We start from the raw sequence: 25,558 nt of genomic DNA, 5'->3' as shown, positions 1-25,558 counted from the left end.
AACAATAAAAAAGTAGAAGTATTTAGTAAGTGATGGCTAGGGATTGGTGATTGTTTCTTCCCCAAAGGAACTTATTTGGACCTTTTGTTTTGTTGTGGGAAGTTGCCACTTTGAACTCAGCACTGATGTCGCAAAGAAAGTTTGAGCTAGCAGCAAAGGCTCCTTCCTCAGAAAGGGTCATGACTCAGAAGTGACAGCAGCAGAAGTGACTCCCGGTGAAGATCAGAGTTACTCAGCATCATTGTGTGACTGGGCTAAATCAGTTCCCTGACACCATTTTCAGAGCTTTGCTGGCAAAAGCTCAAACAGGAGAAGGCTCTGCTGGGGCTGTCAAAAGGAAGAATAGTTTGTGAGGTAATATATACTATAGCTGACCAAAAGATGACAACGCGTTCTGGTTTTGGGGTATTTCTTTTTGAAGCTGTTGTGTAATGTCTAGCCAATCACAGTAGAGAAATGAAGAGGCTATTCCAGGCTTACTCTTCTGGACTTTGCTCTGTTTGCATTTGCAATTAGTAATTCTGCTTCTCACAAGAAACAAGTGTATTAATGTGAGCAAGCGTAAAATACAGAAAAATCCAGAAGGCAGTTACATTCAGTTGGCCTAAATTGCACAAGTTAATTAACATAAGTGAGGTTTGCTGGTTTATTGTAGTTGAGGATCTGGCCAAAATAAGTACTACAGCATGTAGCACAATTGTAATGTACCTTCAATAAACAGAAAATTAGAAACACTTGTAATTACCAGTATCTCTGGTAAACAACTGAAATAGAATCATTCATTTCTATTTGAACTCCATTTTTAAGAAGCAATGGCAGATTTTCTGAATCAGGTATGTAAAATAACTGTGATAGCTTTTCCTCAGCCAAGAAATGAGATGTTTGAACATGGTAGGTCACCCAGCATTTTGATAACATGAAATAATGAAGTGGTAAAATGCTGTCAGTTCCCTAGTAATTGGTTGTAATGGAAGTAAATTACCTTGGCTGGAAATTGTTTAATGGACAACTTAAGATAGGTTTCATTTGTCTGGGAGGTTTTTGAGATGTTTATTGTATTATACAGACAAGTGAGTTTGGTCAAAAACTTTTTGGGGAAAAAATGCTCAACAGAAACCTTATTAACATAGCCTTGGTGCCGTGTAATAAGGTTTTGAACTTGAAAACTGTATTTCCAGCACTGATAACAATTCTGCAGCCTGGATGACTCTAAGAAACTAAGCAATTGTCACCTCTAACCTGTCATATCTCAACAGGGATGTTCAGTGTGATGCCACCATACTTGTAAAAGAAACACTGAACAAACCAAAAGCCAATCCTCCCAAAAACCCAAACCAAAAGTGTTGCCATGGCAGCTTACATTGAGGGACTAACTTACTGCTGTTGGCTATCTTGAGTGCAATCTACGTGTACAACCAATGTTAATGTAAATGCTCCTTAATAAGACCTCAGTCTCTGCGTCACCTTCCACCATGGGGAGAGTTCAAAAGGAAGGAGAATATTCAGTGGGAGCCTGGAGAGCAGGGAGACTGTCCAGGGACTTACTGTCTAGGGAGACTGTCTTTCAGTCAGGTTTGTCTATTGGAAAGATTATTTCCAGTAGCTAGCAACAGGTTTTCCTCTTTTTCAATGAACATAAACAATTTATACTTCCAACAGGAAGTCTAGGTACAATCTGCTTTCTATTTTTAGCCTGAATCATAATTTTGTTTTGGGGCAGGTTCAGGTACGTAGACTACATGCACAGGTTAAACAAGAGAGACAACAAACAGTGCCAAAAGAACAAGATGAAAGTTCCTGAAAGAAAAATCAGGCTTTTCCAGACAGGCTTTAATTTCATTTTGGAATAAGGAGAGGACAAAAATTATCTATGTCTGCTGTTGGTGGAGGGAGAGAGAAAGAAAAGAGCGATTGATACAGCATGGAAATCAACAAGAATAGTTTTAGTCATGTCAGTGAAAATATTTTTTTTTCAAACAGAAGATAGTCAGTTTTAACTGTCTCAGTTTACACACTGGCTGCTGCCTTCAGTACTTTCACTTTCTGTGGCAGTACTTTCACTGATCATGTCTACAGTTGGACATTCCACATTTCTTCTTTTCTGTAGAGATAAATACTGAATATCTTACGGTTCAGATGGTTGCTGTCCAGGTTAAAAGTGGGTAAGCAACAGTTACTGATTTGCTAATTTTATTTGCTTCAAATTTAGTGAAATAATTGTCTGCATAACTTGCTGCTTGATATTTTTTATGGTTGAAAAATATTTTGCATTGAAGGGTTATGTCATGCAGGGTACATGACTGTTGTGAATCAAGTCCCTGTTAAAGGGTTTTACCCCTACATGTTCTGTTCCTCTTTAACATAACAAATATTAAATAAAATCACATTTGGAAAAATCTGAAGTTGTGATATTTTTCAATTATACTTAAGTATTTTTGGACTTCTGGTACCATACTAGGCCTAATTCTACAGTCCCTTGGAGCTGTACAAAAATAATGGGAGCAGGCATTGCAGCAAGTTCTCAGGGCTAATTCCTGAAATTCAGGTCCTTTCTTTGGAGCTAATTCTTCATGTACCTAAGTATTGCTGTTAAGCAATAAAGGGTATTTCCTTGGGCACTAATCACATGGACAGGTGAGGCTTGTTGAATGTTTTTGGCTTCTGTGTAAACATCAAGCAATGTAAATTCAATTAGGCTGTAAATATTTTTCATCACTGTTGCAATCTCGTTGCTTCAATGCCCAGTGAAATACAATTTAGGGGAAGCTAGAAACTTAATAATAATATTTTTTAAAATATTTTTCAGTGCAAAGGCCCAATCTTGATATCTTTGTAATGATGTAAATGGCTAAAGCCTAATGTAAGTATCAGCTAGGTGTTTGAGGCCTGGAAAGAAATTGTTTTCCTTTTATGAAGTCAGAGGAAATGTACTTGGCATCAACTGTTTCATAAAAATTTAATACAGATCACTGCCTGACAGCCTGGTTTATCCTGTGTGTATTAAAGACGATTCCAGGGTTTTTGCACTGAGTGCTATTGTCTTTTTGGCTGAGGTCTGCAACATTTATACACATGAATTATTTTATTTATATGAATACTTTTATTGAAGTCATGCATGTAAATATTTTCAATGTGGAGCCTTGTTCAGTGTAAATTCTCCAGAGAAGTGATTATAATTCCTCATTTTGGCCTCTGTTTAACAAAAATGGTAATTTAGACATGTATCAGAAATATATTTGTAAAAACTTCAGAGGCAAATACTTTCTCTAAAATGTGTTCTCAGAAAGGACATACCACTTAGCAACTATTAAGAAGAAATTCACAGGAGTGTAAAAATGTTGGGACACAAAATTTAAATTTTTCAGATAAACTTGTCTGTGTAATCATGCTACATGTATTTAGGACAAGGGAGATTTTTTTTAAACTGCCTATATTTGAAAAGAAATTTATTGCAAAGGTTGTGGGCCAAATACAATCTGGTATCAGTGTTTATAATCCTGTTGATTTTAGTAGAACTGCATATGGTAAATCAGATTTGGACCACTTGACTATCAACAATTTGTTGATCTTTTTTACAAAAGATCAAATTTAAGTCCAGTTGTGATCAAGCAAATTTCTTCTGAGGTTACAGTCATACCAAGTAATTTCAGACCATGCCAGCCATCAAGCCAATTTTTCAAATAATGTGATACTGAAAGGAGTAGATTTTGGTCTTTATGTGGATGCATGGGAAAACTCAAATATATTCTGCCATTGGCAAAAAACCTTGGGCCGAATCTTCCATGTCAGACAAATACATCTGGATTAAATTATAAAGTCAGATTAGTACTTTACACTGCTGAGTAAGTTTCATCAATATAGTGACTGAAATATGTTTAGTTGCCTAGGTTTTCCGGCTGCAACATTTATCTTACTGAGATCTTTCCTAATACAGAGAAAAACAACTGATTCAGGTAAGAACACTGATTTTTTTTTCTTGAACCATTGAAGTGTAGGCATTGAGAGACATGTGTCAAGTTTTTTAATTCTAACTGTGGCTTTAGAAGCATCTTTCTGTGCCAGGATGGAGTTCACTTTGCATGCCTTGCTTTATTAAATGTGAGAAGCACACCAGCACTAGAAATGCCTGGCTGATAAGCTGATGCACTTTTTATCTACTTTGGAGCCTGACTGACATCTTTGAACACTGTTGTATCTAAACAGCTTGAATATGTGACCTCATTCCTTAAATACCATCACTTGAACAGCTCCTGTTGTTAAAATAAAAGCAGTGTTGATTCTCTGTTGTGAAAACTCCTACAGACCCTCTGACAAGTGCAAACTAAACCACACCTTCTTTTACTATGATAAAAATGATTGCTTATTTGTAGCAATTACACTGTACCTATAGCAGCAATTACAGTGAAGGTACCGCTTGCAGTATTTATCACATGCACTTTATGTTAACCTGTGACTGTCACAGAAAGCTCTGGCACGTGGAATAAGACTAGGAGACAGACCTCAAGGAAAATGATCTTAGAAAGGTAAAGTGTCTGAATAATTTTGTTTTCTTATACTGACATGTACTCCCTAAACTGAGGGAAGATTGGAGTTGAGCCAAACTTTCCAGTAATATAAAAAGAGGCCTGTATCAGCTTTCTCACTTTATGCTGTCTTTTTATGCTCAGAAATAAGCCGTCTGCAATGCAGGCCTGTGTCAGTACTTTGTTAAGTATAACCAGGATTTTAAAAACAGAAGCTGTGCCCTCCATTCAAACACAACTATGTGTTTCTCTGGAACCAATGTTTTTTTCCCCAAGGGGTGATATTTGGAAAAGCTGAACTCTTACTGGGAAGCTGAAGTATGGACTTGTTAAAAAGAAGCTTAAAATTTTTATCTATGAAAACCATTTTCATGAGAGGACTGATGTGCAAATCCCCTGAAAAGTAAACAGAAAAAAAAATCTATATTTTAGTGACATATTTATTGACTATTGTTTAAACGGTCTTTTCAGTTAGCTTGAGTTTGGTGTTTAAAATTGTATTTTGAAATGCAACTCTAACTACATGTTTGCGTACAATGGTTTTGCAGATGCCTTTATGGCTATAGATGCAAACTCTGTTATTTGTTATGGCTTGTTACTATTGGCAGTATTGACGCAAGTGCCATAAAGGCCAAAGGGGTCACAGAGCTAATCTGGATCTCTTTCCCCCAAAGCTGGCAACAAATTGTTTTAAGTTGTGTTTTATTTTCAGAATATAACCTAATTTTCTTAAAGTAAAAACTTTTTAAATATAAATTTGCTCTTAGGTCCAGTCCAGCAAATACTTTGCTACTAAGCACAGTTTTGGATACTAGATAGGGCAGGTTGTGACTATGAAGGGGAACGCACATACACCTCAAGCACTGCTCAAGCTCAAGACCTGTTAGTTGACACACAAGCAAAGATAGTGCTTCTGGTTTCATTCATGGATGTGAGGGTCAAAAGGATTAGGAGCTGGTGTTGTCCTTGAATTACATCACGCATACAACCGTGGTTTACTTACTGAAAGTTTTACCGAATTGAAATAAAGGTAGATTGTGTGGATCGATTTATACTAAAGAAAGCTCACTATTTTTAATCTTTTCACCCAGTAATATGAATTGCCATCAGGAGCAGTGTATGCTTGTCACCTCTTTCTTAAATCTCAGTATTGGTTTGATGAGGGAAGAATGTGATCAAAGGTGACATCTTCAGTTTGTATTTCAATTTATAACAACCAGATGTAGCATTTACATAAAAATTAAGGACATCAGTGTAACTTTGGATGCCAAACCAGCATTTTTGGGGAAAAAAGGGGCAAAAAGAGTACAATCTCTTTGGTGATCACAGTAGGTTGGACATTGTGCAGCAAAAAGATAGCAGATGCAGTCAAGTTGCTAGTTAGCTGGGCGTATTTGTATACCTGCTAGTGAGACAGGGAGGACTTGGGCAAGCTTGTTAGTACTCGGGAAGGAGAGGGAATTGCTGCCTTGGAGAATGCAGTCGGGTCAAGATTCCACAAGGCTTTAAAGGTCAAGAGGAAGCACCTTGAGGCCAATATTGAATGTGGCTGGCAACCAGGGTAACTGAGCCACTAAGGGAGTTATGTGCTTACTCTGTCTGCTGCCAACAAAACTCCTGCCAACATCTTTTTGTAGTAGATGAAGTCTATTAATTCTGCATGCATACACATCAGCAGAAAGGGTCTAACATTACGCTGATCTAAATGGAACAAAACATAGACATGAAGAAAGACAATTGCACCCGAAAGAGGCAAGGAAGTGTATTGGCAGTATTCCCAAAGAGAAAGGAGAAACACTTCTCTCCCATGAAGGCCCACTGGCACACCAGAGATTCTTGGGGTTGGGAAGGAGCAGCATAAGGTGTTGTAAAAGAAATGCAGTTTAAATTATATCTAGAAAACACGGACATTTTCTCTGTTCATACTGCATTAATTTTCAGACTTCTTAACACTCTGCGCACAGAGGAGTCAGGTGCACTGACAACACACAGAAGTGGCAGATGGGATAGTGGTAATGATTTTTAATTACATCTTTGTGATACTTGGCATATGAATGAAATTTAAGCTTCCTGATGATTTTATTAGATCCATAAGTGAAAAAATTATGGATTGAAGGAAAGAACTGAAAATAGTGCTGTGAGGAGATCCATAATGAGTGGTTTAATGAAGTAGTTAAACCCACTGTAGTACATAAACTGGTTTTAATTGGAAACACTGGACAGTTTAATCTTCCTATCAAATGTTCAGAGGAAATAAAATACCCCGTTGTATAAAAAGCAGCTGGGACACAGGGAGAATGGCACTTATTTCAGTGCTCTGTAAGAGGTCAATGACAATTTTAATTGATGCTATTTCAGTTCTTGTGGTGTGGTGGTAACTAGAATATAAATATCTGAACTGCTTGTTCTTAGAAATATGTGGACTTTATTCAGGAGAATCTTTAGCTTAGAATCAAGTACAAAGACTAGATGAAATCTTCAGATACAAGAAAATGGGTGCAGTTAAAAGATGGTTTTATAGGTACATCCCATCTAATTAATTTCTGAAAAATACTGACAGTGGCAACATTCACTTATTTTCAAAGACACAGTTAATAGTTAAGCCAGATATCATTAAAAATGCATGTTGCACAAACCCTAGTATACATTTTTTTTAAAAAAAGATTATGAACAACAATTGCTTTAAAGGTTTCTTTTCTTTGTTTTTTTTAGACTTTGCAGAGCCCTTTTAATGGCTTGTTCTTTGTCAGCCTAAGATCACAGCATGGTCCTACTAAATCCATCTCTTAATTTCTTTGGTGTCAGTGTTGCATATCATCCCAAATAGAAACTGTATTACTAAAGTAGTGGGAATACGGGCTCAAGTTTGAAAAACAGCAGTATTTCCAGTTTGGGTTTGCTTTTTTCAAATGTACAGAGGAAAATTGCTGTAGGGCATTATAGACAATAACAGGAAACAATGTAACTGGTTTTGGAGGCAGAGTATTTTTAAAATTTATCTGTGAAGAGACCTACTGTCATTCATATAAAAAATATTGCAAGTTCTAGCTTTTGGTCTTTGCTGTGGGCTGAAAGCTTGTAGCAGAGTATTGGGAAGTATTTTTTTAGCTTGTGATATATGGGTATGTGAAGAATGGATGATCTTCTGACCTCTCTTGACTAAACATCGGGAAGGCGGACTTTGGGAGTCAGATCCACTTCCATGTTTCTGTGATGTATGGTGGATTTGGTATCAGACTTCAGCTTGGAGTGTTATTCTACACAGAGATATTTTCTGACACCGTGCTTTTTCATGTAGCCCACACTTCATTTAGTCAGTTTTGAACCTCTTAAGCCTAACTGTAGCAAGCCAGATTCTCAGCTAACATGAATTCCCAACAGCATCTTGATTTCAATAAAGCAACCTGAATCTATACAAGCTGAGGATCTAAGCCAGTAACTCTTTGCATAAGAAGGTTCAATCTGATTTTAGTGACAATTCTCTTAAATACATAATATGAACTCTCTAGAGCTGATCTTTACCCAGGTTGATAAAAATTAAGGATCACTTCACTTTTCCAGAAGAAAATATATATTTGCATGATTTCACACATTTCTGGGGTTATCTTTTGAAAATATCGTAGCCTACCTATGTTGTTAACGTGTAAAGCTGCAACAAAGGGCTGTGGTATTCTTAGAATGAGGTTGTGCTCCTTACACAGCAGAGCTGTGTAGAAGAAAAGCTCCCTCTGGAGAAACAAGGGGGAGACGATTTCTGCAGTGCTGCTGCATGCCCAGAAAGTGGTCCACAATCCACAGTTCTCAAACCGATGCAGCAGGGTTTCAGATCTCTTCTTGTGGTACTTCAAACCCTCATGAGCACTCAGGATTATGTTAATATTGGTAACTTTATGTTAGGACAACATCAATTTCTTTTTAAGTGTCCTTTTTTCCCCCTGCTAGCTGAGGTTCACATTGCTTTCCCAAACTCTTGTCAGTTCAGCTCATTTGTGTTTCTCACTTCATTACACCAGTCTCTAGGTTTGAAGTAGCTGTACTGGATCATACTTCCTGCAGCTGAGGAAGCCATGAGTTAAATGGCTGCATCTCTTGAACTGTTCCTTTCCAAGTTGAATACCTTTTGATTTTTTCCCCAGCTCTATTGTGCTTTCTAGGTTTTAGGTGTAATCCTTCCAAAATGCTTTAATCACATTAAAGGTTTAATCATAGTAAGGCTTTTGCTTATTACTATTGTTATACGTTCAGATGTCTTTTCAGCTTTTATTTGTGGGTGGGTTTTTTTGCTTAATAGTAATTTGAGGGTAAATGATTAGTCTACAAGAAGTTTAATCTGAACGGTATTCATAAATGCAGACTCCAGCTTGCTATTATTCATTAAATGAATGCATGGTTGTTTCAGAAAATTGTCTAACTTAGGATAACACCTTCCTATTTTAATATCTTCATACAACCGGAAGAAGCAGAACGGTAAAAGCAGAAGGTAAAGGTGCAAAGTCAGTCCTCGTCATACTAAAACCCAAAAAACCTCTTAATTTGTCTTGCATCAGATTTTAGGCCTATTGCCTTCAGTCACCCATAAACAACTGTATGTTACTGTAGTAATGCTTACATGCAGATGCCTGAGAGAAAAACTGGTCTTTAAAAATAAGTTTTGAATGAGAGAGTAGTGAATAATATAGGCTTAAATGTATAACTGAAATAAATAACAATGGAATAAAGATACAAATACAAACTACTAAATAAATAATAAAAAAACTATTAAAAAAAGTTGCCAAGGTAACTTGAAATCAGATTTTTTGTTGTTTTTCTGCCTCATCTGTTTTCCTGCTTGCAAGGAGGATTTTATGCCCTTTCCTTTCTTCTGTCTTCATTTCAAATAACAGAACTGAATCAAACTATTAATACATGCAAGTGCAGCAAGGTAACCTGAAATTACATTTTTCGTTGTTTCCCTGCCTTATCTATTTTTGTGCTAGGAAAGGGGATTTCTTGCCCTTTCCTTTGTGTCTTCACCTTTTACAATTTCTGTATATTGGACTCATGATTCATTTCACTCTTTTCTTCCTAACCCTCTCACGTCTGGCCACAGGCTACTCTTTCAAAAATGTAGGGATACAGATTCCATTTTGTTCTGCCCATTTTCTTTTTTCTCTGGCTGCTGCCGACTGACACTGCTTGGCTTGTTCTGCCATCCAGGCCGCAAAGCTCTGGGAGCTTGCTCAGCTACCATTCACAGCTTCCGTGCACAAATTCCCACCTTCCTCCTTTGCCATTTAAGTCTCTTCCCCGCATAACCATCACTGACAAGCCCCCAAACTCCTGGCTTCAGTATTGGTTGTTCCTCCTAAGAAAACAACTTTATTCAGACATATGGACAGGAAGAACCAGCCATTTTTTGTGCATGCTGGTTTAGATGGCCATTATCTTTGGAAGAGTACAACCCAGCTTGTGGCAGTGTCAGTTTCTGTGTATGAGAACACAAATACCCAATGTTATCTTTTGCAGTAATCTTCTGAGTTCCTTATCCAAGTATTGCAAAACCTGCCTATCTTGTCCAATCCCATGTGACGTTGCCCCAGGTGACATGGCTACAAACATTGCATACACGTATCCCACACATCAGTGTGCTGCCAGTACTCAGGAGTTTAAAACAAATCTGCTAGACATGAAGCAGAATAAATGGAAATTAAATTGTTCTGTATATTGTGCCATTGACTTCATGGGCATAATGATTCTTGTGAATTTTTGCAGTGTGGGTTACCAGCACCTGGTTCAGCAGTGCTTCCAGCTGACGTGTTTGGCCTGTCTTCGGAGTTGTGAGAAATCTGATTGAGAAAGAAAAAAAGAAAAAGCCCACCCTGGCAGGAGGTATTTATAATATCTATGTATTGTGCAGGGGCTATGATCAGGATTGTGGGTTCATGGTGTTACGCTCTGTAAATAGGAGATTATGCAGTCTTTGCCTTAGAACCTTACAACAAAGGAGGACTCACAGAAATGTGTGCAATTATGTATAGTATAATATATAGTGCCTTGTATATGCTATCTGTTATATTTTGGTCTGCTTATGTATCTAAATTTAATATTATGGGATACTATTCTTGGCTCACTGAAAATCTTTTTATTTACTCTTTTTGTCTTCCCAATCCATGTATATATTTCCTTGCTTGCTTCTAGATGTCTTTCAAATCCAAGCAAATCAAAAACATGTGCAAGAGAAATCAACTAACCAATAATGGTAGGTAGCAAATTGACTGCTCTTTTTCCACTGACCTCTTTGGTTTGTTGTTACCTCATTTTTCCAAAACACTCCCACACAACATGTCTTTCATCCACCTGTTGTATTGTGTTTTGCGAGCTGTGTGTAGGAGGAATCGACTTCTTAACATGCCAGTACATTGCATAACGCGGTGAGTCGTGGTACCTGACTGAGAAGCCTAAGCACTCCATAGCGTAAACATGAACCTAATTAAAGCCGAACAGCCGGTCAGGCCAGAGACAGTATCTTTTGCTTTTTTGGTTCACATTTTGCATATGAATTTATACATACATACATACATATATATGCCACACACAACTATAAATGCATAAATAATTAGGCTGAAGGAATATCTGTAATTTGAACCACAATTTCCAAGCAGAGAGGAAGATGAAATCCCTAACACAGTGTGTTTAAAAATTACATACTGGTAGGAATGCAATAGAAATTTAAATGTCACTCAATTGCCATAAAATTATCTGTAATTGAACCAATGTATCATATACTATGTATTTATATGGCGGCACCCAATTTCATTGTTAAAGCAGTTCAAATAGCATTTGCCATTTCTGAAAAATATGGGAGATGATATCCTGTACTATTTTTAGGAATAATACGTTTATTTTTATTTGGTTGCAGTTAGATGGATGCTATGTGAAGAAGTAAGAATTAACCAGTCCTGGGCTGTTTTAGTCCGAGGGAGCTAAAGTTAGTTGTTTTAGATTGTGGCAGTTGACAGTACTGTTTGTTCTGTGGGACAGCAGTTGGAGGTCTAGTCCATTTTAGCATCCCTTTTTGTCTGCTCCCAGCTGTCTTTCCTCTTATCCCACAGTGGGATACAGAAATTACAAGTTCAGCATCCTGGGGCAGCCACAGAATGGATTTGGTGGGGCGAGGGGGAAGTGCCTAAGATCGGGGCAGAGGGGCTGAATCTACAGAGATAGCAACCACTACCCGCTTTGCAGAAAAACCAGGATAGAGGTTTGGATGAAATATTATATTTATTTAATATTAAATGCATCTACATCTTGGTGTCTTACAGCCTTTCTTTTTGTTATATTCTTGAAGAAAAATGAAGGATACTTTGCTTCAAAGAAAGAGTTCAGTACAAATATATTGAATATCTGTATGAATTTCAGGCTTTATTTTGTCAGATGAGCCGCAGCCTGATGGCAGTGATGATCTGGTGAGGGCGTTTGTCTAAAGGTGGGCTGAATCTGGGAATTCCTCTGAGACAAGAGTAGAAGGTAAGCATGGCACTTGGTTTAAAGTGCTGAAAAGAGACCACATGAGTCATCAGACATATATCTTACCATCACATCAGCCACATGAGCATGCCAAACCATGAAGAAACTGCTTGTATATGGTCTGTGATCAGACAGCTATGGAGTAAAATAGAGGAATTCTCAGATTTAACTAACAGGAACAAGAAGGCTGTCTTCACACCATCAAAAGTATTTATTTCAAATGGAAATCAATAGGCCTTTTTAAAGTTTATTCTTTTTACTAGGATACTTACGAAACAGTTTTACACTGTAAGAAGTACAATGTGCTGAAAGAGTAATTAAAATTGACATGTGTTCAGTGGCTGCCTATAAGTATGCACATATTTGTATGCCTTATTAACTTGTTTCTTGTCTAGATTATAGTCTAGGTAAAAGAAATTACTACTGGTGTAATGTCAAAAGCTACTTGTCATCACTCAGTGAGGCTGGCTTTACAGCAGACTACACAGCTGAAGCATTATATGATTTTATTCTTTTAGCAGCAGTCATTTGAAGCTGATTCAGCAGGTGACATTTGGCGGGAAAAAAAAAGAAAGAAATTTTAAGTCAGTCATTATTCTCATGAAACATCTGAGTGAATAGGGATTAGGTAAAAATAAAAATTGCAAGCAAAGAGAAATGGAGAATGAAATAAGTTCCTGATGGTAGATAGTGCCTGCCATCTTAGTTTATATATATTAGCTTCAGGAAGGTGATGTGCTCCATCAAAGAGATCTGTTCAACTTGACAATAGCACAACGAAAAATTTACAAGAACTCTGTTGAATCAATTTAGTTGGATAAATCTTAAAGACTGCTAGTTCTAAAGTCTGATTTTATTTCCTAAAGCTTAAAGTGGGTAAGATTTGGATGAAAGATAAATAGCATAATAGCTAGCTACCTCTAAAGCCAAACTGTGGGGTTTTGTGGTTTTTTTAATTTATCCTGGGCATTTCTGCCCGGGATATGTTCAAGTTATATTTATTTCCAGGCTTATACATTAAAACTTGCACTGTTTAGCAACCTGATTCTACCTGATGGAATACAACCACTTAACTTTAGCTAATAGCCTGTGCTGAAGTAGTAATTTGAGCAGGTGTTACATGGTATTCAAGTAGTCAGATTCTACTGAAATATGTTGTTTTTCACAAGTTAGAAGAGCAAAACCTGTATTTGCACTGAAAAAAAAGACATTTGAAAACAGAATAGGTAGTACCTGCTAAACACCATGGCCTAGAAAGTCTGAAGCACCTCGATTTTCTTTGGGGTATAAAGTAGCCCTGTGTAACTTCTTTTTCATGTGCTGTTTTTTCAGGATCTTTTCCTTTTGTTTCTGCTCATTTTCACAGGATATATCAGAGAGAATTCAGCCTACAAGACTTATATCTTTTTTTTTTCCTGTCCTTCTAAAACTGGCTACACCTAGGTAGCACAGTTCCACTGGCGTGACTCACCTAAAATACATCCCTATCTACAACAGTCAGAAACCAGTTCCAAAACCAGTAAAACTAGAAAATTCAGGTTTCATATAGCTTCAGGTCTTGCATTGTTTGCATCTCTATCCTGGAATATCTTCAGTCATTCTCACATCTCTCTCATCCTCCTCTTTGGTTTTGGCATGTAGGTAAAAGACAGACAGGCTTGTGGAAACTACATACTAGCTGATGGCTCCCAAATGGAATGGGTAACAACCAAGTTCTCCTGGCTCCCTCTCCACAGGAGAGCTAGGCAGCTCTCTGTAATTTAGCCAGCTGCTGATTTTTACACAACTATCAGGAATTCAATATCCTTGAATCTTCTGCCACTGCCATAGTTAACTGAAATTGTCCAAAGTGTTCAAAAGCTGGGGTGGTTTATGTGAGGAAAGGTGAGGGAGTCAGTGGATGATCAGCTTGATGTGATACAGAGAAACCAGGGTAGTCATGTTGAAATTTTTTTGTGCTGTACTGTCTTTGTCTCACCCATATAAAAGGAAGAACTCCCTAAATGCTCATAAGAAAGAAGCAGCAGTTACAGTCTTGGTGGCGTCTTCCAAAGCTGCCATACGTTTTGCCTTTGCAAGTCAAAGAGGCACTGTGACCCCAAAACACCACCATAACTCAAGTGAAGACTCCAGCTGCTGTAATCTGATAAAAGCAGTTACAAAGGACAAGTCATTAAGCAGTGAGCAATGTGCTAGAAGATGGTGGGCTCCTACCTTTCAAATGGGAGCCATTTAAAATCAGTACTGTTGCTTCCAGTGCAAACTTTGCCTGTATATTTAAGTCCCAGTAGCAATGCCACCAACCTTGTCTACAGTAATGGTGAAAATATTGCTGTTACCAATCTGTTTACTCCTTGGGCATATTTGGCAGCCAAGGGAATAACCCTGAGTGTTGGTTCCCAGGCTGTTTCTTTCCTACGTGGTTAAATATCAATGCTGAAAAAGACCAAATATTGATTTCTAATTTAAATTATATGCACTTTTCCTTTTAAAAAATGAACCAATTTTAATTCCAAATTATTATAACTTTCATGAATTCCTAAGTTTTCAAAAAGCTATTAAAATAATGTAGATAGAATACCATGATTTCAGATAGGTCATTCTTGCTGTTAGAGTTGTAAATTCTAGTCATCGAGCTTGTAGCAGCACTAGCTCAGTGTCTGGAATCAGAATGGTGGAGCTGCCAGATCAGCTCTTGCCACCTGCATCTTCCCCTGAATATGCAGGGAACATACTTTCCTCAATTGGTTTGTTCAGCTAATTTGGCTCAATCACTTGTATGTTCCAAGTTAAGAAATCAGAGGTTGAGCACCTCTGATTTAGAGAGGGGTTAGATATTCTGAGCCTGGAACACACCATCCAAATTCTGTTCCTGCTCTAAAACTACACCTGTAACTTGTAGAACTGTCCTGCCCTTGCTCTAGTTTGTGATGTAATGAGTAGATCCTTCTTCCTTTACTCCCTGGGAATTAAATGTCACAAATATGTCAGTCCAAATGACCCAAAAGGTACCTGGGCATCAATGGCCATTATTCCCTCCATTGAGCCCTCAGGCACACAGGGAACAATCGTTGCTCGTTCATTACTTTTAATTACAGTGTGGGGGATGTTCACATAATACAGAACATAACTATAATAAAAACATTAAAAAAAGCTAAGTATTAAGGCTGAAAAGTTTGAATTTAGACATGTCCATGGGTATAGATTTAGGCATGCTGAGATCTAAACTCGATACAGATTTTAAGCATTGATGTTTAAATGAAAAGTAGGAGGGGAAAACACGAATTAGAAAAAGCAGTTATAATACTACCTTGATCTGTTTGCAAGAAGTATTAATAAAGAATGGATTTTTTCTGTCTAGGTCCAAGGAAGCTGGTGGTCCTTGTGTTTCTGGAGAGTGTACAGCATTATAGCCAAACTGGTAAGTGAAGAGTTTAATTGTTTTTCTTGAAAGTGTGGGGAGTTGCAGAGTAGCAATATTAACCCTAAAGTGGGGAATTGCCTGTATTCTGGGTAATGCGAAAATTTTTCACCATTCATTCTAATTCCTTAGAAAATCAATGAATACTCACAGAGAGTCTCAGAAGACTTCACATTCTTGTACGTTTAAATTTTCTACAGTAATCTGATTAATTTAGAAAGTAGTATTAGCAATTGTTCTGCCACATTCCCATGGTCATGTTTTCCTAATACACTGTTATTAACCTGTGAATGGACACATTTGATACAATTTATTATTAATATATCACGTCATTTCATAATGAAAGTTCAATCTTTAGTCTTCATTTTCACTTAAGGACTTTTCTGATTGACTGTCTGGTCTCTCAAAGTATCCAACCCTCAGCCCCCTGGCTGGGCAGAAAGGAAAAGACTTCAAGGATAATACTTATTTTAAATCCACGCTATCTTCTCGTTGGGAACCTGTCAGTCCTGCAAGTTAAGCAGCCTTCGCTGGGGTCAGTATTTAGATAGGAGGTTATCTAGGAACATGGAAGCGCTACAGGAAATGTTTGAGACTTCTTATGTTGCACCGAAGTCTCATCTGTCTTCAGTGTAAACAAGGTCTTCTTTGGGTGTGGAAGGATGCCACTGCTTAGGGTTCTGTACGTCAGTAAGACATAAAATTGGTATCTTAACTATGTATTGTCTTTTAAGACTCAATGGTTCTTTCTCAAGGAAAAGAGTCGACAGATCAAAATTCAATTAACAGTGGATTCCTGTGCAGTTTTAGTGAGATGACTTTCTCATGTCAGTTTCATTTGCTGGAGAGCATTGTCATTGCTTTGATTCACTTCAAATGCTGGTATATTTTAATGGTGAGCAAATATATTCTTGTTCACTGCTGTAACATGATTTTAATGTTACGCATCAGCTTTAGTTCCTTTGAATGAAAGCTTAAACAGACCAAGTTGTGGCCTAGGAAGAAATCACCCAGGTATAGGAAATTAAAGCTACAGCTAATGGCAACTTCTCACTCATGGCAGTTGGTGTAATTTAGAGCTGTTCTTAAACCACTCTCCTTTATGCAGATGGCCTGGCTTAGCACCTGGCTGGCTGGCTGAAGGAAGTTTTAAAGAATGCTTAGTGACAGATCTGGATCAGGATACTGCATATTGACATGGTTATGAGACATTTACTGTAGAAACTGACTGTTTTGATTTATCAAGATGATCTTGGGAGGCATAAAAAAAAAGTGGAAAAATTGGCTTCATCTCAGTCAGCCTATGGGATGTTAGAAACAATACCAGAATAGGAAGTGCCTGGAACAAGAACATAAAAGGTTTAAAAAGCTGTTTTCAAGAAAATGTTAATTATTGCAGAGGATGAGGCTGAAAGGCAGGCCCCACAGAAGATTCTGATAAAGCTGAACCTGACTCAGTTACCATCAAGAGATAGTAATCCCTCTGTACTGTTGCTTTAACACTTTTTCCTTCCATGTGCTGCATTTGTATTAATAAACAGAGCAGTGATTTTGTCACAATGTCCCAGCACTGATCTTGAAGAGAAGTACAGCAGTTGTTCAAAGACAAACTTGCTAGGTAAATATACTTGATGCCCAAGGCACTGGAGGACAGGCAAAATCTGAAAGCAAAAGAATCGGAGTTTTATCCTTCCAGAGATAAAGACATGATGCCTGAAACCTGAAGGATTGTACCTCAGGCTTAAAAGGAGGGACAGAAATCCAGCCACCCTTGCAGTTTTAACTCCATCTTTTAAAATTGCTATCTGAGACCAAATTATTTTTTCTTCTGTTTGGTCCCGCTGTGAAGTGGTAATACTGCATTTGTCCCATCACAATTATTTTCCTAGCCTACGATATGCTGTGATATCATATTACTTCTGTGTGAGATCAAGCAGAAGTTCAAAAATCCAACCAGTACGTAGCCAATGTCAGCACTGCTGTGGAAATGCAGAAACATACCAACTGGTTTCTCTTTCACGTGCTGAATGCTTTTTTTCCTAAGTTTGCTATGTAAAAACACCTCACGAAAACCAAGTTGTACATTAACTTGCTGAATATCTGCAAAGTACTCCTACTTGTTGACAATCCTTCATAAAAGAATTGTAAAATAATTTTCTAAAGAGCTAAAAGAAAGGGTGTTTTGCAGTATAGTTTCAGTGCTGGAGAGCTGTATTTTCCTCTGGCTTGTTAATTTGACTTGCTGAGGCTATCTGGAACTCCCTTCCTGTTTCCCTCCAAGACCTTTAGTCACTTCCTTTCTCTAAATAAAAACCCCTTTCATTTGTCTTTAACTGATGATAGATTCTCTTTCAAGCATTCTGATAAAATCAGCTAAATTATATATAGATTTTTTCCTACTTGTAAATGAACAAAAATCACTGCAGTTTGATATGTTAAAATTAGTTTCAGCGCTATGTTTGTACTCAGATTTTCACAAATTTTCAAAAGTACCTTGTTGCCTGAGGGTATACTTTAATGGAATGTTAAAATTCCATTTTCTTGTTTAACCAAGAGATGCAAAAACCAGATTGGCTAGTGAAATTATAATGACTTTATTCAGTCAAAGTACTTTTATTTGCTACACAGAAACGGCAGATTAATAAGACAAACACCCCCCCCCCCTTTACTTTCCTGCTATGTAATAAATAAGTACACAGAAAAGCTGAATTTTCCTTTTAGTAAACTATTTCAGGCCCAGTCATCTACTGTGAACAGGGTAAAATGCCACTGAAGATTACAGACCTCTCTCTATTCATTGATAAGGTCATTAAGTCTCGCCTGGCTTTTTTCTCAGATAAAAGCCATCACTAGATTGTTACTCGTTTCTTGATACATTTTAGTATATTAAGCTTCTTCAAAGAGTAAAAATGTTCTGAGAATTTGTATTACCCAGAAGTGAGTGCTCTCCCCCACGTACATTCTCCAAATTGACTAGCTGGTAGGAAGAGAAAGGAAGCGGTGTTCAGATTTTCTTTGCATGTACTTACCCTGTGGCAGCTGGTGTAAGACACCAGGTAGGCATAGCAATCGGTAAGTGGAAAGAGTGCAGGTATCACTTTGTATCGTAAATCAGGAACCAAATTACTGGCTTGGGGAAGTAGAAGTGCTGGTACTGGAGTTACAGCAGAGATCTAGGGCTGTGATCTGTGATCCTCCATGTCAGGACCCACTGTTTCTACCAGATCGGAATATCATTCAGGGATAATTGACAGCTAGGTGGCATTCAGGGTCGATACCTAAGCTGACTGAGCTGAATGTTGGGTTACACTCTGTCCTAAGTGGTACAATATGAATTTCAGTGAGCATGATGGGAGCCACTGAGCCTCTTCTGTCTTTATTTATTCATACATAGTCCACTGGCGGTAACAGAGATGTAACAATAAATCTGGGAAAAGAATTTAGCCAGAACTTTTGAATTTTACAAAACATGGAATTTAATCCTGCTGCCACTGTAACACCCCTTATATCACTGTCAGAAGGGCTGACCTGAAAATATACATGATAATTTGTCAATAGGAGATACAAAATGGTAGTGGAGAAGAGTGAAGTCTGAAGACCTTGCAGGTTGTTAAGTCCTTATTCACCTGCTGCGAAATTTTTATCTCCATTGGGGCAACAGTGTTGCCTTCACTGTATTTATAAAAATAATTTTCACATTCCTTCTAGTAATTTATGGTAGAGATAGGGAATGTTAATGTCATTCCTGCAAAAAATCTCAACTGGAACTTCCTGTGCCTGAACTGAGACTGGATCTGGTGCAGGGCAAGGCTGCTCAGAGGAGCAGGAGAAAGGGTGACAGCGGAGCTCTTCTAGTTTTAGCTTAAGAAAGCAAGGGCTGGACAAAGTGTATTCTTTAAAGCCTGTTAAATATTAAGTGTCAGTGAAAAGAAAAATTTAAATTAAAGGGAATAGGACACGTGTTGGCCTTGAGCAAATTAAGACTGGGGAAGGGGGTATTTTAGAATAGCCTTCCCAATACAAATAGCAGCAACAAACCACCCCATGCTCAAATATTTGGGTTCAGTTTACGCAAAGAATATGATATATTTTTCTGAGACAAGAGAGGACTCAGTGCTGGGACCCCTAGAGCCCCACCATTCATGTGTTGCCATCCAGTGTTTCAGGAAGCCATCAGACACTGGAGATCTAACCCCAGTTTCCTGCTGGAGACTCTTCCCTCTGCAGCGTGAAACGCAGCTGCCCCTCACCGCAGGTGTGCTGCACAGGGCCTGCTCGGGAGCTTCTGGTGCCAGGGCATCGGGCGTTCTGCTCAGCGGGGCGGCTCACCTGGGCACAGAGCAGCGGAAGCAATGCGAGCGTTGTTCAAGTTCTTGTGTCTCACTGAACTTGCAATTTGCTTTGAACATTTCCTTGAACTCTTTATACTGGCATATGTGGGAGAATAAATCATCTGTGGGTTAAGAATCTGTAACGATGTTGGAATAGTATTAAATATAGAATTATAAGTCCTTTTGGTCTGACTGTGGTAGCCGTGTGGGTAGAAATCACATCCAAATATACATGGTTTAAGTTAAATCATTACCCTGAGGGCTGTGGCCAGCGTTCCGTCTCTGAGCAGAAAGCAAGAGACCACACCGGAGCCTAACGCAGACAGACGCCAGTTTTCACTTTGTGAACAAGCTGCCATTTTTTTTTTTTTTCGCCCGCACAAGTTGCATAATTAAATTTTTAAAGAGCTGGTTAGATCTGTTCGGATGGCTGACTTACGCCAGGGATTAAACAAGTTTGCCTCTTCTGAAAATGTCTCACTCTTGTTTTAAGACACAGCAGGTTTTTTTGCATCATGTGTTGGTTAAAGCACCCATGCCCCTGGGAGGCTGCGCTGCCCACCCCGGGGGTGATGCCCCCGCCCGCGCGGAGCCCGGGGAGCCGGCGCGGGAGCGGTAGGGAGCCTCGCCCAGCCCCGCAGTGCGGAGGAGCCTCGGGACCCTTCGGTCGCACCCAGGGTGAGAGGAACCGCGTCGCGGCGGGTCGGTGCCCGGGGGCGCGGGGAACCCTGCGGCCCTCTCCCCCTGCCCCGGGCGCGAAGGGGTTCCGCCCGCTGTACGAACAGCAACCACGGAACACCGGTCCCGGCAGGGGAAAGCGATGAATCACCACACGCGCTCACAAGATGTCCGTCACGCCGCCGCCGAGCCCGGCCCGCGGATGGATGGAGGGACACCCCCGGGCCCGCCCCGTCCCGCAGGGGGCGCCGCGGCCCCGCCCCCGCCGCGGGGCGCCCGTCGGGCGCGCAGGTGGGAGTGGGAGTGGGCCCAGCCCCGGCCCCGCGGGCCGCTCCCGCCCCAGCCGCGCTCTGCGCGCTGAACTTTACCCGACTTCTCCCTCCGCGCCCGGCCAGCCCTCGCGCCCCACCCCAACACTGCATATGCATGAGGCAGCCGCACCCAGCGCCGCGCCTCATTGGCGCGCACACGCCCCTCTCCCATTCCTACTGGCTGAAGGCGCCGTCGCTCAGCGGCGCGGCGGGCGGGGCGTTGCAGGCGGCCGCGCCTCACCCCCGCCCACGGCGGTGACTCACCAGGGCGTGGAGTCTGGGTCCCGCAGCGGCGGCGGCAGCGCAGCTCGCGCCCTCCCCCCGCAGCCGGCACAGGCACAGCCCCAGCGCCGCACACTCATTGTTCCGCCAGCTCCAGGCACCATGGACGAGCTGGACCAGTCACCCCTGGTCTCCTCCTCCTCCTCCTCCGGGCCAGTGCGGCCGCAGCAGCCCCAGTTTAACTACCAGTTCGTGCTCGACGACGAAAAGGAGGAGGAGGAAGAGGAGGAGGAAGAAGAGGACGAGGACGAAGACTTTGACGAGCAGCTAGAGGTGATGGAGAGGAAGCCCGCCACAGCTCCCGCCGCAGCCCTGCAGGAGCGGCCGCCGCAGCTGCTGGACCTCGGCGGCGCCGCCGAGCCGCCCCGCCCCGCCGCTCCGGAGCCACCGCAGCCCGACTGGAGCCCCCTGGGAGCCGTCTCCTCCTCCTCCTCCGCCGCCACCACGCCGTCCCCCGCGCAGGAGCAGCCCTCGGCACCCCCCCGGCCCGCTCAGCCCCAGCCGCCTAAGTCCGAGCCCGCCGCTGCGCCCCGGAGAAGAGGGTCCTCCTCCGGCTCGGCTGGTGAGTACCTCCGCCCCAGGGCCGGGGAGGGCGGCGGTCCTCGCAAGCCGGGCGCCTCCGCCCGAATCGATCCCGTTCTCACTCCCCGCTGCACCGCCGGGAGGTTCCCTTTGTCTGCCGGCCCGCGGCCGCCTCCTGCAGCATCGCTCCCTCCCCTTAGCCGCGCCCCGCGGCCCCGCTCCCCGCCGCCCCGTCGCAGCTCATGCGGGAAAAAGGGCTCCCCCTCCCCCCCCCCCTTTTTTTTTTAATTTCATCTCTTTCCCTCCCCTCTCCTGTGTTATGCTAATGGCGGGAGGGGGGGAGCGCCGCCTCGCACATGGGCCTCCCGGGGGCGAGGCCGCCGCCGCCTGGCAACGGCCGCGTCGCGGGGCAGCGCCTGAGGTAGCGGCCGCTGCTTCCCCTGGCGCGAAACCTGCCCGCGGCGGCAGCTTCCCCGACCCCCTGGCGCGTCGTCCCGGGCAGGCGGCGCCCGTGGCGCGGCCCCGTGTGTGGGGGCGACGGGCGGCCCTGCGGCGGCTGGGGGAGCGTGAGGGGGGGAGGGAGACAGCTGCTTTTAATCTTACTCATTTTAAGCGAGTCACCTCGCTGGGAGGGGCAAGGAGAGGAATCGGGGAGCAGCGCGCCCTCCTTCCCTGAGCCCGCCTCACGGAGGCCGGGAGCCGGGCGGAAGGTGAGGGGATGGGCGTCTCTGCGGGCCTGGCGCGGGCGGCAGGCCTTGGGCCGGCGGGCCGGTGTGGGGAGCGCTGCTCTCCGGGTACAGACAATGAATCGTAAGGCCCAAAAGGGAGCGTAAACTAGTGAAGTGCGTATGGAAGCACAAAAGGCGTAGAGGCTGCCGTAGGTGTGGCAGGAAAATAACCAGCCTCCGGCCCTGCAGATGCCTGCTGGGTGGCTGCAGGTAGCCACAGCTGTCAGCCGGGGCTGCTCGGAGGGGGTCACCCCTGCGGGCCGGGGTCCTCCGGAGTGCAGAGCTGCCGTAGTGGAGGGCGTGTCACACCACCCCACCCCCAACAATTGCTGGTGCTGCTGCCAGACCCCTTCTTGCAAGGTCTGATAGCTGACCCGGCATGACTAATGTGTTGCATGGGGACTGTGATTGTGCCTTGGCTCTGCTTTTGCTTAGTCCAGAATACAAGAGCTAACTCGAGGCTATTAAAACAGCGAAAATGAGCAAATCGAAGCGCCTTATCATCGTGATGGTGCATTCTTGTCTTCATTGTGCTGTTGTCATATTGCTACGTTGTATAGGTTTTAAAAGATGCAGGATTTCAGTACTAATTTGATGTCATGGTATGAGTGGGCATGATTCTCAAGACTTACTCTAGAAAAGCATCTGGAACAATAACAAAAAAGGCCTGTTGTTAAACCTGAATTCAATTTTGTTGGGGGGCAGTTTCACGATGCATTTTTATTTCCATATGCAATAGGACTTTGTGGTCAGTTGTGCTCTTGTCTTTCATGAAGCCTACTTTTTTTTGTTCTTCTGGTGGCTCTCTCTATAGCAGTACGCTGAGGAGAATTCCCTCCCCAGTCTGGAGGACAGATGATGACAAAAGCTCGCAAAGGACTTAAGGGGAGGGATCCTATATGATGGGTTAACAGATTTTTTTTTTTTTGAGGCAGGTTCTTTGAATGGAGCTCTGGAAGGTGTGACTGGAACAAAACAGAATGGAAGGAATAGGATCAACCAAATCTTGCTGTTGCTTTGAAAAGTAGGGATAAAATTGTGATTTCTAGAGCTGATTTTTTTTTTTTTTCTACTCTCTGACCCCTGAAGTGTTAGGCAAAAAGCACAGTAATTCTTATTAGAGACTTATCTGTGTGAGAACTGGATAGTGTAGCTGAGATGGTGTTGAAGAGTGACTTCAATTCATCAGTGATGATTAATTTAGAGCTCTGACTGGAGTCTCTGGGAGGCCTGGTTTCCCAAGACAATGTGTTGTAACACATAATGCCCATCTAACGATGGGTTGGAATATTGGAGGCTATGTCTTAAGTACTTGAAACTACTAGAACAAATTATTTTTATAAAAGCATTGTCTAGTTACGCCACCAATGCCTTGGTCCTCTCATGACAGGAGTACTTGGTTTCAAGTTGTCAAGTATTTATTTAAACATCAAATATTTTTTAGTTTTAACACCAGCTGCTAGATGCAGAACTCTCTCAATCAAAATATTTAAGTTGGGTTCAAACTAATTCACTTTTAGTTTTGCTGTGGAATTGGCAAAATCAATTTGATGCCCACAATTTGTGGCACAGTGACTGTGGTACGGATAGTCACGTGGCTGGGATGGTTCCCTCTCTTCTGGAGTGTTACGGTTTCATTCACTTTCAGCTCTGTTTGTTGAGTTTAAAATACAACACAGAGTTGGAGTTCATATTCTAGAAAACCTGAAAATATTCCATTCTCTTCATACTTAAAATCTAAGGCTTTGATTTAGTGAGAATTTGAAGCAAATAACTTTGAAATTCTATCTCCAAGAGAAGAAGAAAGCAGTATTGCCTATAGCCAGTATGCAAAGAATAGTAGGGATTATTTTATTTGCAACAGTAGGCCATGGTGCTGTTTTTTGTCAGTATAACGATAGAGGAAACGTCTGGACGACTTGATGGCCCATTAAAATATATTATTTAATATACCTGAACATGTTTTAAGCAGTTTATCTTTGTAATTTCTGTTGGTTGTGTACTTAGGAGTATTCAGTATTATCGTTGTAAGAGACTGTCGCATAACTATATCTAACCCAAGTCTCTGGCTGTGTATCAGCAGCCTATCCTCTTAAGAGCTAATACAAATATTTGCTGGAGAAGAAAACAAGGACTAAAGTAAAACTTATGCTCCCCTGCATGCTTTCTGTTTTTTTGCTACGTACAGTTATGTGGGTAGCAAAACCTGCAGTTCTTCTTGAGAGATTACTACTAAGATGTTACGATTACCTAAATTTGTATGCAGTGCAAAGAAGAGTAAATTTGAGGTAGTGTTACGTGGTAAAAGTAATGCACTTTTTTTTTTTTCTTTGCTAGCTGTCCAAAGTAAGATTAACCAGTAAATGATGAGAAGATAACGCCTGCCATCTTTAAAGCCCTAAATCCTAGCAGTACTAGATCCCGCTTTTAAAGGAAGGTCACGTATCACTTTCCTGGAAGAAACTACTGTGTTTTGAAGTTAAAACCACACTTACAAGTAACCCATCTACTAAATACACCAGACTGCCCACAGACCAGCATCCAAAGTGAATAACTACATTTCCTTGTGTGTCAGTTGCCTGCAACTCGGCCACGGTTCAATACATACGCAAATGTTTATTAATTAATCTTGTTTTTCCATTTAGTTTTATAGGGCCTGGTTTTAATTCATCAACATTGAGGAGGGAGGTTTCATGAACAGATTGTTTATGTGCCAGACTGTCAAGCAGAGGTCAGCAGGGATGCCCCAAGCTGTACCAGGAGCATGCAAGCTGCTCCGTATTAAGAGTTCACCCTCAGTAGGTGGTGATTATACAGACTGATCTATGCACACTTCTGCTTACTCTTAGAGACTGTACCTTTTATCCTGCAGTGGGAAGATGCGGATCCTGTAGTGTGCATTTTATACAAATTCTGAAGCAGCATATATGCTTCTCAGGTTTTTTTTATCTTTTTAAGGATGGAATGCAGCACAACTTGCAAAAAATATAGCTGTCCTTGAATACTGCCACTGGTGACTTTGATTTATTAAAATATATTCCCACTGATCTTCAGTGATATTCAGTGTTTCCTTGAGGTGCAAGACCTTTTCTCTGCCCAAGTGTAGTCAGTAAAGCTGTAACGGACATGGTTATGACCTAGGTATATCAAAGGTAGACTGTGATTTTTTTTTTTTTTTATTTCTATTACATAGTTTCCATTATAGTGACATATAAGGAGGAGAGTAACCAGCAATTTGACTGGTATAGTGAAGCTA

At 41.3% G+C, this 25,558-nt stretch overlaps 1 protein-coding gene and 1 long non-coding RNA gene across 5 annotated transcripts in view; both read left to right on the top strand.

Annotated features, from left to right (window-relative positions):
- The first annotated feature begins 10,266 nt into the window (after nt 1-10,266).
- LOC129785317 (uncharacterized) lies at nt 10,267-17,106 on the top strand. Of its 2 annotated transcripts, none has more exons than XR_008749225.1 (4): nt 10,267-10,391; nt 10,701-10,761; nt 11,937-12,029; nt 15,391-17,106. It is a non-coding gene; the product is annotated as an uncharacterized LOC129785317 (long non-coding RNA). The 2 variants fall into 2 exon arrangements; XR_008749226.1 differs by having other exon boundaries at nt 11,922-12,029.
- Nucleotides 17,107-21,018: 3,912 nt separating this feature from the next.
- RTN4 (reticulon 4) overlaps nt 21,019-25,558 on the top strand; it is a 47,451-nt gene continuing 42,911 nt past the window's right edge. Inside the window, exon 1 of one of the 3 annotated variants that reach the window (XM_055816010.1) lies at nt 21,019-21,614. In XM_055816010.1, the coding sequence (XP_055671985.1) occupies nt 21,155-21,614 (460 nt within the window). In that variant the 5' untranslated portion in view covers nt 21,019-21,154. The remainder of the gene's footprint in view (nt 21,615-25,558) is intronic. The other 2 variants (XM_055816011.1, XM_055816012.1) reach the window with 2 other exon arrangements.

The sequence above is a fragment of the Falco peregrinus genome, chromosome 11 (assembly GCF_023634155.1).
Source record: "Falco peregrinus isolate bFalPer1 chromosome 11, bFalPer1.pri, whole genome shotgun sequence".
Classification (NCBI taxonomy): domain Eukaryota; kingdom Metazoa; phylum Chordata; class Aves; order Falconiformes; family Falconidae; genus Falco; species Falco peregrinus.
This window is presented reverse-complemented; position numbering and strand designations above follow the sequence as displayed.